Source organism: Pseudorasbora parva, chromosome 5 (genome assembly GCF_024679245.1).
Source record: "Pseudorasbora parva isolate DD20220531a chromosome 5, ASM2467924v1, whole genome shotgun sequence".
NCBI lineage: Eukaryota > Metazoa > Chordata > Actinopteri > Cypriniformes > Gobionidae > Pseudorasbora > Pseudorasbora parva.
In genome coordinates, this window is record NC_090176.1 from 6,899,773 (window position 1) to 6,913,136 (window position 13,364).

The 13,364-nt window shown below is 38.2% G+C and overlaps 1 protein-coding gene across 11 annotated transcripts in view; it reads right to left on the reverse strand.

Moving 5' to 3' along the window:
• The window catches only part of osbpl6 (oxysterol binding protein-like 6), a 90,468-nt gene that overhangs the window by 48,350 nt on the left and 28,754 nt on the right, over positions 1-13,364 (reverse strand). For all 11 annotated transcript variants that reach the window (XM_067443141.1, XM_067443142.1, XM_067443137.1 and 8 more), the window contains 3 exons: positions 3,922-4,218; positions 968-1,090; positions 634-687 (listed from right to left, as the gene is read on the reverse strand). In XM_067443141.1, the coding sequence (XP_067299242.1) occupies positions 634-687; positions 968-1,090; positions 3,922-4,068 (324 nt within the window). In that variant the 5' untranslated portion in view covers positions 4,069-4,218. The remainder of the gene's footprint in view (positions 1-633; positions 688-967; positions 1,091-3,921; positions 4,219-13,364) is intronic.

A 13,364-nucleotide genomic window follows, 5' to 3' on the forward strand; every position in this document is an offset into this window, starting at 1 on the left:
CGAAGCATTCTGGGAATTGTAGTCTTTTATCCCCATGAGACAAAAATACATTTTTTGTCTTTTCTCAGTCTAGAAGGCACCAAATTCAAAAATAATTTCACATTTCTACTACATTAATGACCCAGTTTAAATACAGATTCATCTTCCCAGTGCTGAAGTACTCCTTTAATAAAATAAAAGATGTTGGGTATCTAAGAGGAAGAGAATAAACCTCTACAAAAGGACTATGGGTCTCTCTCTCTCTCATTTATAGTGTAATATCAGTGTAATACCCATGTAGTTATACAAATTTGTGTCCTCATAAACCACATAAACAGGCTCTCTCACACACACACACACACACACACACACACACACACACACACACACACACACACACACACACACACACACACACACACACACACACACACACACACACACACACACACACACAGTCCTTGTTGCATCAGTGCTTAGAGATGTTTCTACTGCTGAGTCTGAGCTCATCTGAGTCACGCTACAGCGAGAGCAGACAGCCAATCACAGCACACCGTCTCTGACCAGCCTACACAACTCATCTTTATTATTCACAGAACAACACAGCTCACAAGAAGCACTCTATGTACCATTCAAAACCCAAAAGAAACTCACATCTACAGGAGATTTGGAGTATTTCAGGATCCCGTTATCTAGAACGAAGAATCGCTGTGTGGAAGACGAGAGAAGACACAGAAAAACAACACAGTATTACTTCATTTACTCTAAATACATAATGAAATGAATAAAAGGTGAAATATAAGAAAACACACACCAATGGAAGTGTAAATACTATTAATGTGCACACAAACAGCTTTATATCATTAATTAACACCAAGAATGAGCAGATTGCTGGTCTTAAGCCGGTTTAGCTGGTCAAACCCCTCTAAAACCAACTAATCAGACCAGCCCGGTGAGTGAAAAACAATTGGCGGTTTTTGATTTCAACCTTGTGCCAGCCCTTCAAGGGCCATTTCCTCCTCTTCAGCATAAAACCCTCATGCTTCTCTGGCCTTTGCACATGAGTCTGCCCAATCCTCAGCCCCTCAATGATTTCCCAGCTATCCGTCTCCTAAAAAGGGGAAAACATGAAATATAAGAAAACCACAGCAATGGAACTGCACACAAACAGCTCTATATAATTCATTAACTCGAATAATAAACATGAGATAGGAACAGTGAGATGGTTATTATGAATGAATGAACCAAAGATTAAATTAATATACGCAGAACTGATTGAGCAGCCAATATTACTTTGTGAAAACACATCTAAAAAAAGCTTTCAGATCGAAAGGGTTTACTGCTAATTTCACTGACTGATCAAAATGCCAAACTCATTAGAAACATCATTAAACAGACATCAGACCGGTGAGGCTCAACTGAGTGAAAGCATCAACTAGAAACACAAATCAGGAGTTGAGAGAGAGCATTGAGAGAGTATTCCTATAAAACCTTTAGAAGATACTGAGATGTGAGGTGCTTGTCCGTTTAATGCCATGAGTACATGCGCGTCACTTTCAGAAGAAGTTGCATTGGATACTTCTTACACTAGATAATTTCAATAAGCTGCTTTGGTAACACTTTATTTTACAGTGTCATTGGTACATGTAGTTACTAAAATAATCACTATAAATTAAAGCAAGCCCCAACCCTAACCCTATAGTAAGTACATGTAGTTATTTAATATTACTCGGTACAGAAATGTATAATTACAAGTGGAAACATTTACATTGTCCCTTCCAGATGAAGAAATATAAATAAAAACAGCTGTCACAATCAGATTTCTCGAAACTATTATAACTATTATCATATTACAAACCACTTACTTAATATTACTTGGTACATAAATGTATAATTACAAGTGGAAACATTTACATTTGATATTGTACATGGTCCCTTCCAGATGAATAAATATAAATAAAATAAATAAATGAACAAAATGTAGCTGTCACAATCAGATTTCTCGAAACTATTATAAATCATTACCCGAATAAATCATATTACAAATCATTGACTCAAATACCAAAAGCAGCAAGTTTCTTTATGTAATACATAAATCATTGGCAATAAATAAGTTAATCATAAGTCTACTTCAATTAAAGACATATTAATACTAAAATAGCTCACAAGCATTACAAAAATAAACTGGTACCTAAAGATATTTAGGCTAAATAATGGAGCTGTAAACTTGCATTTTGGCCAGAGAAGTTTTGAAGGCCTTTTCTTTTCACGTTCCCTCCATGCAATGCCTATAATAATGCAGTGTAGTGTGGAAAATTATCAAATTCCGGAAATATAATAATAAATGCTACAAATAAGATCACCGCCATCTCATAACTTTTGTTTCGTTTTGTAAATGCCGCCCACAGTTTGGAGCGTCTCTGCTTGTTTGCAAGGCTCAATAAAGGACGGATGTTTTAGTAAGTACGGTGTTTGCTTTACTCAAGAATCACTATCTCCATTAAGGCTATATTATTAAGCAGATTATTAAGCCCCATTGGCAGATTATTAAGGCTGTTTTTTTGTATCTGAAAAGCGGAGAATATTCTTAGTTTGCGATTTGCCCTGCAAATGCAGCGTACATACAGTGCTGTAAATGTTAAATGTTATCGACAAGATACATTTCCACGTAAATAATTGGCAGGAAGCTAAAACATTTTATCTGGGTAGGGGGGCCTATCGTTATGCTAGCCCAGGGGCCTTTGGTTATCTTAATGCACCCCTGCAGACTAGGTACCGAAGTTGGTACTTTTGACAACACCAGTCACAATAGGGATGAGAATCGCACCTTCCGTTTCATTCCGACTTTATTCAAATGAACTTAAAGTATTTTTGTATGGGTAAATGTGAGCATTAGAATGGATATGGCTGCCTTAGAAACAAGGCTAATTACTTAATATTAATGATAACTAATATTGTGCTCCTTCTGTCACCAGAGCAACAGCTAACAGACAGAAAGGTGAGGTTTATTTGCCTTCTTCCTGAAGTGTAATAATCAGTATTCATCTGTATTGATCAGTCAATTTAATCTATCAATTTAAAACTATTCGTTTATTTTATTCTGTCAGCATACATATGGGATAATAAGGGAGTAATTTAAAATAAATGAAAATGATGACCACAAAGTCTATACCAAATGTATATGAATTTCTTTCACAGTTTGTGAAGAGTGCTGCGTCATTACTTGAATGAGCTTCTGCTTTGTTGAAGGTCAAACTATTACAGTAATCTCATTGATTTAGCAGCCCCTAAACAACTGTGGGTGTCTGCTGCACCTTCCTGTCTGAGTGGGCAGTTCTTGCCTGTAACTGGCTTTAACATACTCTATGGTCATAGTCAACAGCCTTGCTTGGATCAGCCGAGTCAGCTGAGAGGAATGTGACCATCTCTCGGCCTCTGCACTGTCACATGGTCCTGAAACTGTGGCTGTGTTCAGAACGGAGTACTAAGCTACTGCATACGGCACAGTGAAATGCTTTTGTTACTTAGTATTTTTGTCTTTTTTCTAGTCCAAACATCTAAAAACTCCCAAAACAATAAGTATTTACCTGACAAGCAAAAGTAATTGTCTTGTTTTGGGGAAAACTCAAAATGAAGAGAGTTTTAGCTTAAAATAAGCAAAATAATCTGCCAATGGGGTAAGCAAAATAATCTTATTTCAAACAGAAAACATTATTTTTCTATCCCATTGGCAGATTATTTAGCTTATTTGAGGAATATTTAGATATTTTGACTAGAAACAAGACAAAAAAACTAAGTAAGAAAAGCATTTTTTACAGAATACAAACATCACATCTTTTTAAATGGTATGTGAAACATAACATATTAATCAATGATGTCTGTCTGATGGTGAATCAAAGTGCCCAGATGAATCTTTCTGTTTCAAAGCGAAGTCCGTCTCACCTGGCGGCTGTCTCTCTGAGACGAAGAGGACGAGGATGCACTCTTGTGAGTGGGGGTGGAGCTTTTGTGTAAGGGGGTGGAGCTTTTGTGGATGGGCGTGGCTCCCTTCTCCTCCAGGCTGGTGGCTCGGCTGTGATGGCGAGACATGATCGCAGGTGCTGTCTACCTTCTGCTCTCTCTCTCTCTCTCTCTCTCTCTCTCTCTCGACTCTCGACTCTCTCGTCCTTTTTTATGTAGTGTGTCTTCTTGTCCCTCCAAAGCACAGCATGACCAGCGAATCCTATTGAGCAGTTTCACCTGAAACACAAATGGTGGAGGAGTTAGAAACAAGGTGACGGAGGTCACAGAGGTCATCAGGGGTGTAAGATGTCACATTTATCAGTGTGTATATTGGCTCTATGGTCTATGGTTTTCAATCCACAAATCAGCAACATTAGCCATTGATTTAATGTAGTAATCAGGGCTCCAGACTAACATATTAGAGCAGTGGCATCAGCGTCACTCAGCTCTACAGATGGTGGCGCCAGCACCTGATTTGGTGGCACTGGAGTAAATTGATCATAAAGTTAATTTAATCATGAAATGTCTATTGTTTTGCAGTGTTTTGTTAATAAGAGCAGTTGCTAATAATGCATTTTTATAGGAAATTTACCAGTGATGCACTAAGCTTGAATTGATATGTAGATAAAAATAACTTTATTAACCACAATAATGTGAAGAAAAAAAAATGTATAGGGACAATTTAAACTCTTATACTTATTAAATGCATTATTGTTCATCTGTAGTCTCACACTGACCTGACCGACAGCTTCAGTGATTATAAAAGGAGCTCTTTACTTGTTTTCTGGGTAATTCAGTCACAATTTTAAAAAAAAGTTTGTGTTTAGACTTTGTGACTTCCCACTTTTGTCCTTATTTTAGGAAACGGGGAGTGGAAATGGTTATGTGAAATAAGTTCTCCTCTGCCGCCATCTACCATCTAACATTAAAATTGGATGATATTTCGAGCTTTAAAGTGCTGGAAAAAAGTGTGTTCGTTTGGTTTGCCGTTTGATATTTCTCATTTGTTTCTCAACAGAAATGGCCAGCTCTTATGAGTTGGGCAGCAGTGTGACCTCTAACAAAATTTAGCCACACCAGCAGGAAAAAAGGTCACAAAATGTGACCATTTGGTCGCAGTCTGGAGCCCTGGTAATGATAAACTTACCAGAACCCTGAGAGGTATAATGTAAAAACATTTGACTATTTCTGCCACAAAATCATGGTATTGCGGCAGAAATAGTCAAATGTTTTCAGACATGAAATTACCACTATAACCAGTAGATGGTGGCAGAGGAGCACTTATTGTAGGAAATCACAAAGTCTCATGAAAAACTAAAACTGTTCTTCAAATTGTGACTGAATTACCCAGGAAACATAGACTGGGTAAACCCAGCCTGATCTGCCGGTGATTTGATTTCGTCCTTCAACTCAAACCCGTCTGGAAACCTGTACATTCATTTTTTACTGCGTCTGTTACACTTTTGCGAGAACCAATCACAGACTGGCTTATCCACCTGGCACGCTATTGGTGGGTTTAACACAATGACAGATAGATTATAGCCTGACGTCAGTTCAATTCTAGTCAGAATATGAGTCTGACGCTGCTCCATTGGGCTGTGATTATGGGGCGTGTTTCAACCCAACCAGGAAAGACCTCAACTGGACAGACCAACAACCAATCAGAGCAGCGAAGCAACGCATTGTCATTCAAATGTCAACAGAGCTCAACTGCACTGTGTTGCATTTTTCAGTTTTTGATTTGTTAAAAAATGTTCCAAATATCCAATACATTTCATTCCACTTCATGATTGTGTCCAACTTGTTGATTCTTCACAAAAAAATACAGCTTTATATCTTTATGTTTGAAGCCTGAAATGTGGCAAAAGGTCGCAAAGTTCAAGGGGGCCGAATACTTCCGCAGGGCACTGTATATATATCCTAATATTGTGTGTTTGGATTTTTGAAGCACCCCCTAACATGCCAGGAGTGTAGAAACAGTGTTTTGCTCACTTAGTCCGGCTTCCAGATATGAAATATGGATTTGTCTTTTATTTAATTTATTATATTTTATTCATTTTAGATTTCCTTTTACTGAAACACTAAAGAGTCAAGATGAATATTGCCTGTACTATTGTTTGTACCTATCACTGAGAGAAAGCACATCAGTATGTTTTGGCTTAGAACTGGAGCTTAATCAGCTCCAACCTTGGAGAGACTGTGTAGCTGTGTATGTGCGCAATATTCTGCGTTACAGATCAGTGTTGAGAATGGTTTACAATGGGCACCCTAAGAAATGGCTGGATGTGTTGTTCTGGGCGAGCTGGTGCCTGCTCCAGACCTGGAAGGTCACTACGGGTCTAATTCCGGGGTAAAAGTTTCCAGGTAAATTCCGGTCGGGATTCAAGATTGGTATCGCTTGTCGAACTTGCAAAGTGACATTGGCGATATGACATTGGCGATATGTATCACGAATCAATCTGCTGATTCGCGACCGTTTGAATCTTTATTTGAGGTTTGGAAACAAACACGGAAGAGAAGACAATGCTGAATAAAAGTCGTATTTTTTGTTATTTTTGGATCAAAATGTATTGTCGACGCTTTAAAAGAGTCTAACTTACCATCTGATGTCACATATGGACTACTTTGATGATGTTTTTATTCCCTTTTGGACGTGGACAGCAAGTGGGCATACACTTACATTCAAAGGACAGACAGGCTTTGGACTAAATCTAAAATATCTTAAACTGTGTTCAGAGGATGAACGGAGGTCTTACGGGTGTGGAACGACATTGGGGTGAGACATTAAACGGTTATTTCAGCGATTAGCATATGGCTTTGTATCAGTAGAAACCCTGGAGTATATTAAAATTGATTGTGCTTTCCCCCCTCATATCCCCCTGAGACAAGAGATTTATGCATTTTATTTCTGGAAAAATTCCTCCTATGATGCAAATTGACGATATTTGCATCACAGGAGGAATGTTTGGCCAAAAGCTAAAGACTACAGCCAGCAGAGGGAGCCATTTTCGCATGTTTTGAATCCGCGCATGAGGGATGGAGATCACACTCACAGCTCAGCTCAGCTACAGGCACTCATTTAAACGGAGCTATGGTGAGCAATGTAAGTCTTCTAACTTCTCTAATTAATTTCTATGAAAGTTAAGCTTGCAAAGGCATGAACTGAAACGCGCCAGACTGAACTCGCGTTGTGAATGTATACAACTGAAGTTAAGTATAGTCGCGATGACCTCAGCTCTCATCACGAGCTCATCAGCTCATTTCTCTCACTCCTGCAGTTAGTGCTCAGTGCTGTGATACTCGCGCGGAGACTCACTCATTATATTGAACACACACGTTCATTTTTAATTGTAGTGTCTGCTCTAACTCAGTCACTGTAATCCAGTAGCGGTGGCTTTGGGAATGGCCTCACAGGGCAGTGAAGCATTCTGGGAATTGTAGTCTTTCATCCCCATGAGACAAAAATACATTTTCTGCCTTTTCTCAGTCTAGAAGGCACCAAATTCAAAAATAATTTCACATTTATACAACATTGATTAATCAGTTTAAATACAGATTAATCTTTCCAGCGCTGAAGTACCCCTTTAATTAAAGAAATTTCATTTTTGGGTGAACTAACCCTTTAACGCTAGTCAATGGAGAGTGGCCAGACTCTCTAAAACAAATGAAATGTACGAGAGTCTGGTAGATATATTAAAGAAAAACAACACCCAGAAGAAGCATTTGACAAGCCAGTATTTTATTCTCAAAATGTTACTTCTTGACTATAAAATAACTAATGATTATATCATATTTAGCTAAAGACTTTTTCCAGTTTATTTATTATTTATCCAGTCATTTATTAATAAAGCAGCTTATCTTGTGTCCTCAGTGATAGGAAATTAATATGGACACAAAAATGAATAGCTTAGCTTATAAATGACACTAGGAGTTGGAAATTGATTGGAGAACTCATCCAATCTGCATTGAGCAGGACTGGTTGTGTTTTTCGCCCAGTCATTAAGCTGCACTCTGTGGCCCGTAGGACAGTCCTTGAGTTACAGGCTTCACGAGGAATTTAACGATTCTGCTGTGGGTTCCATTTCAACTTAACAATGCAATTAATTATTCTGTTAGCAGACCTTCATGCAAAACAAAAACAATTATTATTTTTTTAGTAGCATGTTTTATTATTATTTTTTAATTAAAATTCCATTTATCACAATGAAATGTTGTTCCAAATCAGTGGCACCAATTCAAGTCAAGGCACGGCAAGGTCAGATGACGTCAGCCAATCTAACAATATCATGTGACAATACCAATTCAATTAGGTGTAGAATGACAAAAGACAAAGAGAGAAAGACAAAAGTGCAGTTAAAAATTAACCAACAGCATTAGCCTATATAAAATCTAAATAAAAACATAATCACGTAGCTTTGGATACTGGGAGATAATGGGCAACTGCTGCAAGATGCACACCAGTAATGTTTTTTTTTGGTTTGGTTGTTTCTAAAGCATGCTTATGAAAGCTGCTTCAATGTCCTAATTGAACTAAGGCCTAATCCTGGCTTAATATATGCCTTGACTGTGAAACCAGGCCTTAAATTGATTGTTTATATAGCAATTCAATGAAAATGTATATTAAATGCAATTAGCTGAACTCTTATGGCCCTATTTTAACGATCTGAAACGCAAGTGTCAAAGCGCGGAGTGCAAGTAACTTTGTGGGCGGGTCTCGGCACTGTTGCTATTTTCCCGGCGGGATAAATGGCTCTTCCGCCCGGCGCAAATCTAAACTGGGTTGTTCTGAAGTAGCTTCATTATTCATAGGTGTGGTTTGGGCATAACGTGAATAAACCAATCAGAGCGTCATCCAACATTCCCTTTAAAAGCAGGTGCGCAAGTTCCATTATGGGTTGCTATTATTATGGCGGATTTACCAGACGCACGCCAGGAGCGGTTCACAGCTGAGGAGACTGATGTTCTTGTAAGAGCAGTGAAAGACAGAGAAGATGTGTTGTATGGGGATGGAGAACCCCACCCAAAATAGCGTCGGTTAAACAGTTTTTTCAGTTTTTCAGCCGATTTTTTTTCCTGGTTCTTGACGGACAAACCAATTTGTCAGATGTCCTTATGTACATATATGTCTTGTCACTATTGGGCAAACAGGTCTGATCCTTAATTACTACAATTAGCCTGAATAATTTGTAAGCTAGATTTATGCCTATTTTTTCACATCTTCGTGGCACACCACAATGATTTCCGTCATCTCATGTGTTAATATTTTTTTAGTGTAACGATTTAAGATTTGCAAAAATAACTGTTGCATCTGTGTAGATTACATGAGCAAAGTGTGCGCGTTGTGCACGCTATACATTTTGGTCATGCATGCGCCCTTAAAATAGCATAATGAACAACGCGCAACACGCCACTGACTTTAGACAGGTTTTTTCTGGTCAGTGGCGCAACTGTTTAATGGAACAGCAAAATAGCACCAGGGATTGTTTGCGCCGGAACACGCCTCATTTTTTGCGCTGAACCGCCCAGGGAGCGCAAGTTCATTCACTAGTTTAGCGACGTGCTTCTGTGGAGGGAAAAGCGAGCTGTGCGCGGGTGCAAAATAGGAATGACACATGCGGCGGTGTACAAAGTCAATTGCGCTGGGTGCAAGATAGGGCCCAAAGTGCGTTTTGGACCTACTTATATTGTCTTTGAAATATGGTTAAAGTTACTGCTGATTTTTGGTGAATTAAAATATACTTTAATGTAATTGAAACTTGTATGTCATGCATTTGAATATATAATTGCACAATTGTAATGAAGTTGCAATTTAGAACATTTAACATACATTAAATGTAATATTGAATAACACAATGTCCCTCTGTAGTCAATAATTTGATCCCTTAGAACTCATCTTTGATCACCAAAATACTTGAACATTTAAAAAAGCTTGAATGTAAATTTCCACCCGTGTCAAATAGTCCGCAAACCATGAATATGCAAATGAGCCCCGCCTCCACTCACTCACACAGCTGAGAGATCCACAAGCTCAACTTTACTGTAGTAAACACTGCACAAAGGTATCGCTCTTTACAACGACACATAACGGTTATTAATATGATTATCCTTTGGCTTGACTACATTATCAAACAGATAATAATGTGTTGATAATGTTACACAAACTGGAGCATGTACATCAACTGCAAAAAAAAGTGGTTTATCCCCGAGGACTACTGTTTGATTCAACACAACAGTAAAAATTATAATCATGTTTTTATAACCATGTAAGATCAAATATGTTAGTCAACACATTGAAGTAAGCAGAGGCAGACAGTAGTGGAGTATTTTTACTTTTTATACTCAAGTACATTTTTCAAGCATATACTTTATCAGTGTTTTTCTTTGGAAAACTGTTACTTCACTGCGTTCCAAAGCATAATATATAAATGTCAAACTTTTTACTGCACTACATTTCATAAATAAAAGGTTGTTTTTCTTAATTACATTAAACATAAAGTACTTTCTTACATGTACTCAAGTAAAATTACAAGTAAAAGTTTAATTACTTTTACTTGAGTAAAAGTATACAGCACTACATTTTTAATGTAACGCAGTGCAGTAAAAAGTACAATATTATGTTTTGGATTTCCAAAGAACACAGATAAAGTACATATACTTGGAAAGTAAAATTACTTGGAAAGTAAAAATACTCCACTACTGTCCGCCTCTGAAAATAAGTGTAGTTTAAAACACAACAAAATATGGTTACACTTTATTTTAAGGTTGCACTGTAATTACACATTTAAGTGCTGAGTAATATTAAGTAACTATAGTTACTTATTAAAGTACATATAAGATTATGGTTAGTTGTAGTAACTACAGTACATGTAACATATAAAATGACACTAAAATAAAGTGTTTCCCAAAAGATTAAGATTTAAATTAAAAAAGATTAAAAAATGTACTTTTTAATTTGACATTATTTTTTTTAAAGTGTACTTAAGTGTGTTAAGAACCAGTCATGATATTGCTCTCTTTAAGCCCCTTGAGTGTTTTTTTATTTATTTTAAATTAGCTTGTATTATCTGCAAGTACATTTGAAGTACACTACAAATGCAAATTCAATACAATTAACAGCACGTCTTTTTCACAAGGCTAATTAGTCAAGCGCTCGAGGAACTGAACTGGCAGCTCCAGGCTTGTTCAAGAGATGCATTTTATAATTGTGAAGGGTTTCGAGGTGGAAAGAATAAGGTTTTGTTGTTTAGGACATGCTGTGAGTGCAGTGTGTATGCGTGAGTGTGTATGTGTGCACTACTGTATGTGTTATAGTCTCTGTATGTCTTCCTGCAGCAGTATTGATTAGTCATGCAGTACAGAGAGACTTTGACCAGCTTAATTAGACCCAAAGGAACACACACACACACACACACACACACACACACACACACACACACACACACACACACACACACACACACACACACACACACACACACACACACACACACACACACACACACACACACACACACACACACACACACACACACCTTGATACAGTGCTACAATTTAAGAAAAGCTGTTTCAATAGTGGGCACAGTTACAAGTGAGATAACAGGATACATCTGTACCGGCCTTCCCAACACAAACATGCTTAGCAAGCACTCTGGGGAAAACACAAACACTACATGAACACACACATCTATAATTTAAGGGCTTGCACCCCCTCCTCCAGCGCATTAACCGAGCCGCGGGGAAACACGCATCAGAAGCTCAAATCTGCACGTGAAGTGCTAATGTTTCCCTCAACAACGTATTCACCATTTTCCCTCGACAGCAGCTTCATGCGCTGATAATTGAAACCAGCACTGAGCTCAACTAAAATCTTAATGATTTGACTGATAAACACAAAAAAAGCTCAAACTAGTTTATTGATTGGTTCTTCTCCACTTTCAGGTCATGTCACACTTTACACCAGTGAGAAGAAAACACACACACACACACATACACACAGAGTGAACGTGTGAAACATATCTGATATTGTCACAGCAGACTCTCTGGAGACAGTCCAGTAAAAAGCTCATGAAACCGCTCTCAGGACTTATTTCCTCACCTCCACAGCTGTAATAAATGGACAGTTTGAAAGGACTGAATGAATTAAAGGGGTGGTTCCGTGTTTTTTTTCTGGGTTGTGTTTATGGGGCGCAGTATAACATATCTTAATCCTTCTTTAAACGCCGTATTTTTCTTATATTTGACCTTTCTTCACCACCGCTGTCTCCACAGTCCTTTGAACGGCTCGTCTGCTTCCTGCTTCTCTGAAGCCCATCCCTCTGAAAAACGCAATGGTCTTAGATTGGTCAGATGGCCAAATGTAGTTTCCTGTATTTTTATTGGCTGAAGTGCCAAGCACAGTCTATGGCCACGCCCCTTCCCATTACGGGCAGAAGTCACATCTGCGGAGACTAGCGAGGGTTTATGATGTCACCAACCCAGGAAGAAGCTCGTTGTAGTCCAAACCGGCCATTTTTGTAGGCAATATCTCCGTTTGCATTGAACTTTCAGTGCTGTAACTTTGCAGATACTGTTTATGCTCAAGCAGCGACATTACACACTAACTAAAGTTAAAAAAAGGGAAATCGCATGCAAACACCCCTTTAACACCCTAATGAGGTGTAAATGCTCTGAACATCTTTTATCAAATATTATCTATTATCTTTCTGCTCTTATACTCATGAACTGTGACGAGAAGTGGACAAAAAAATTGCCTAAAATTGGCATTGGTGTTCAGGGAACTTGGGGAAAGATTTACTGAAAAAAAGAGCAAATTAGTGTGAAAGCGCAATCCCATAAAAGCACAGATGAGAGTGGACAGTTGTGACGAACACAGACGGAGCCGGTCTACCAGTAAGACCTGCTTTTTTTGGGCTGTAAATAATGCCACAAACACCAGTAAATTGACGAGTGCAAACCTCAGTAAATCATCTCGCGTGATTAATTTAAATACTCTACTCACATAAATGTTGCGTCTGAAAGGGAAACTCCTACAAATGCATATGCAATAAGATCAGCCGCAAAAATAACCCTGTCCAAGCCTTTCAGCGCTAGTTTATCACTGCGTGTCTTCGGTAAATCCAGACAGTCGTTTTTTTAACGCCAAAAGAGGGTTTGCGCTGGAGCGAGATGTTAGTAAATAATGAAAAAAATGCAGTAAAATCAACATGATATTCACAATGTTGGTTCCTTTTACATTTCCAACAAAATCGTATAAAAATATCACTTTCACTAACTGGGCAAATCAATCACAATCTGAGCACATGGTCTGAAGCTCACGGCGCAGGTGCACAAGACAGAAAAACAGTTCAGCACTCCCGGCTCATGGTCTAAAAGGGTCGTCCCTC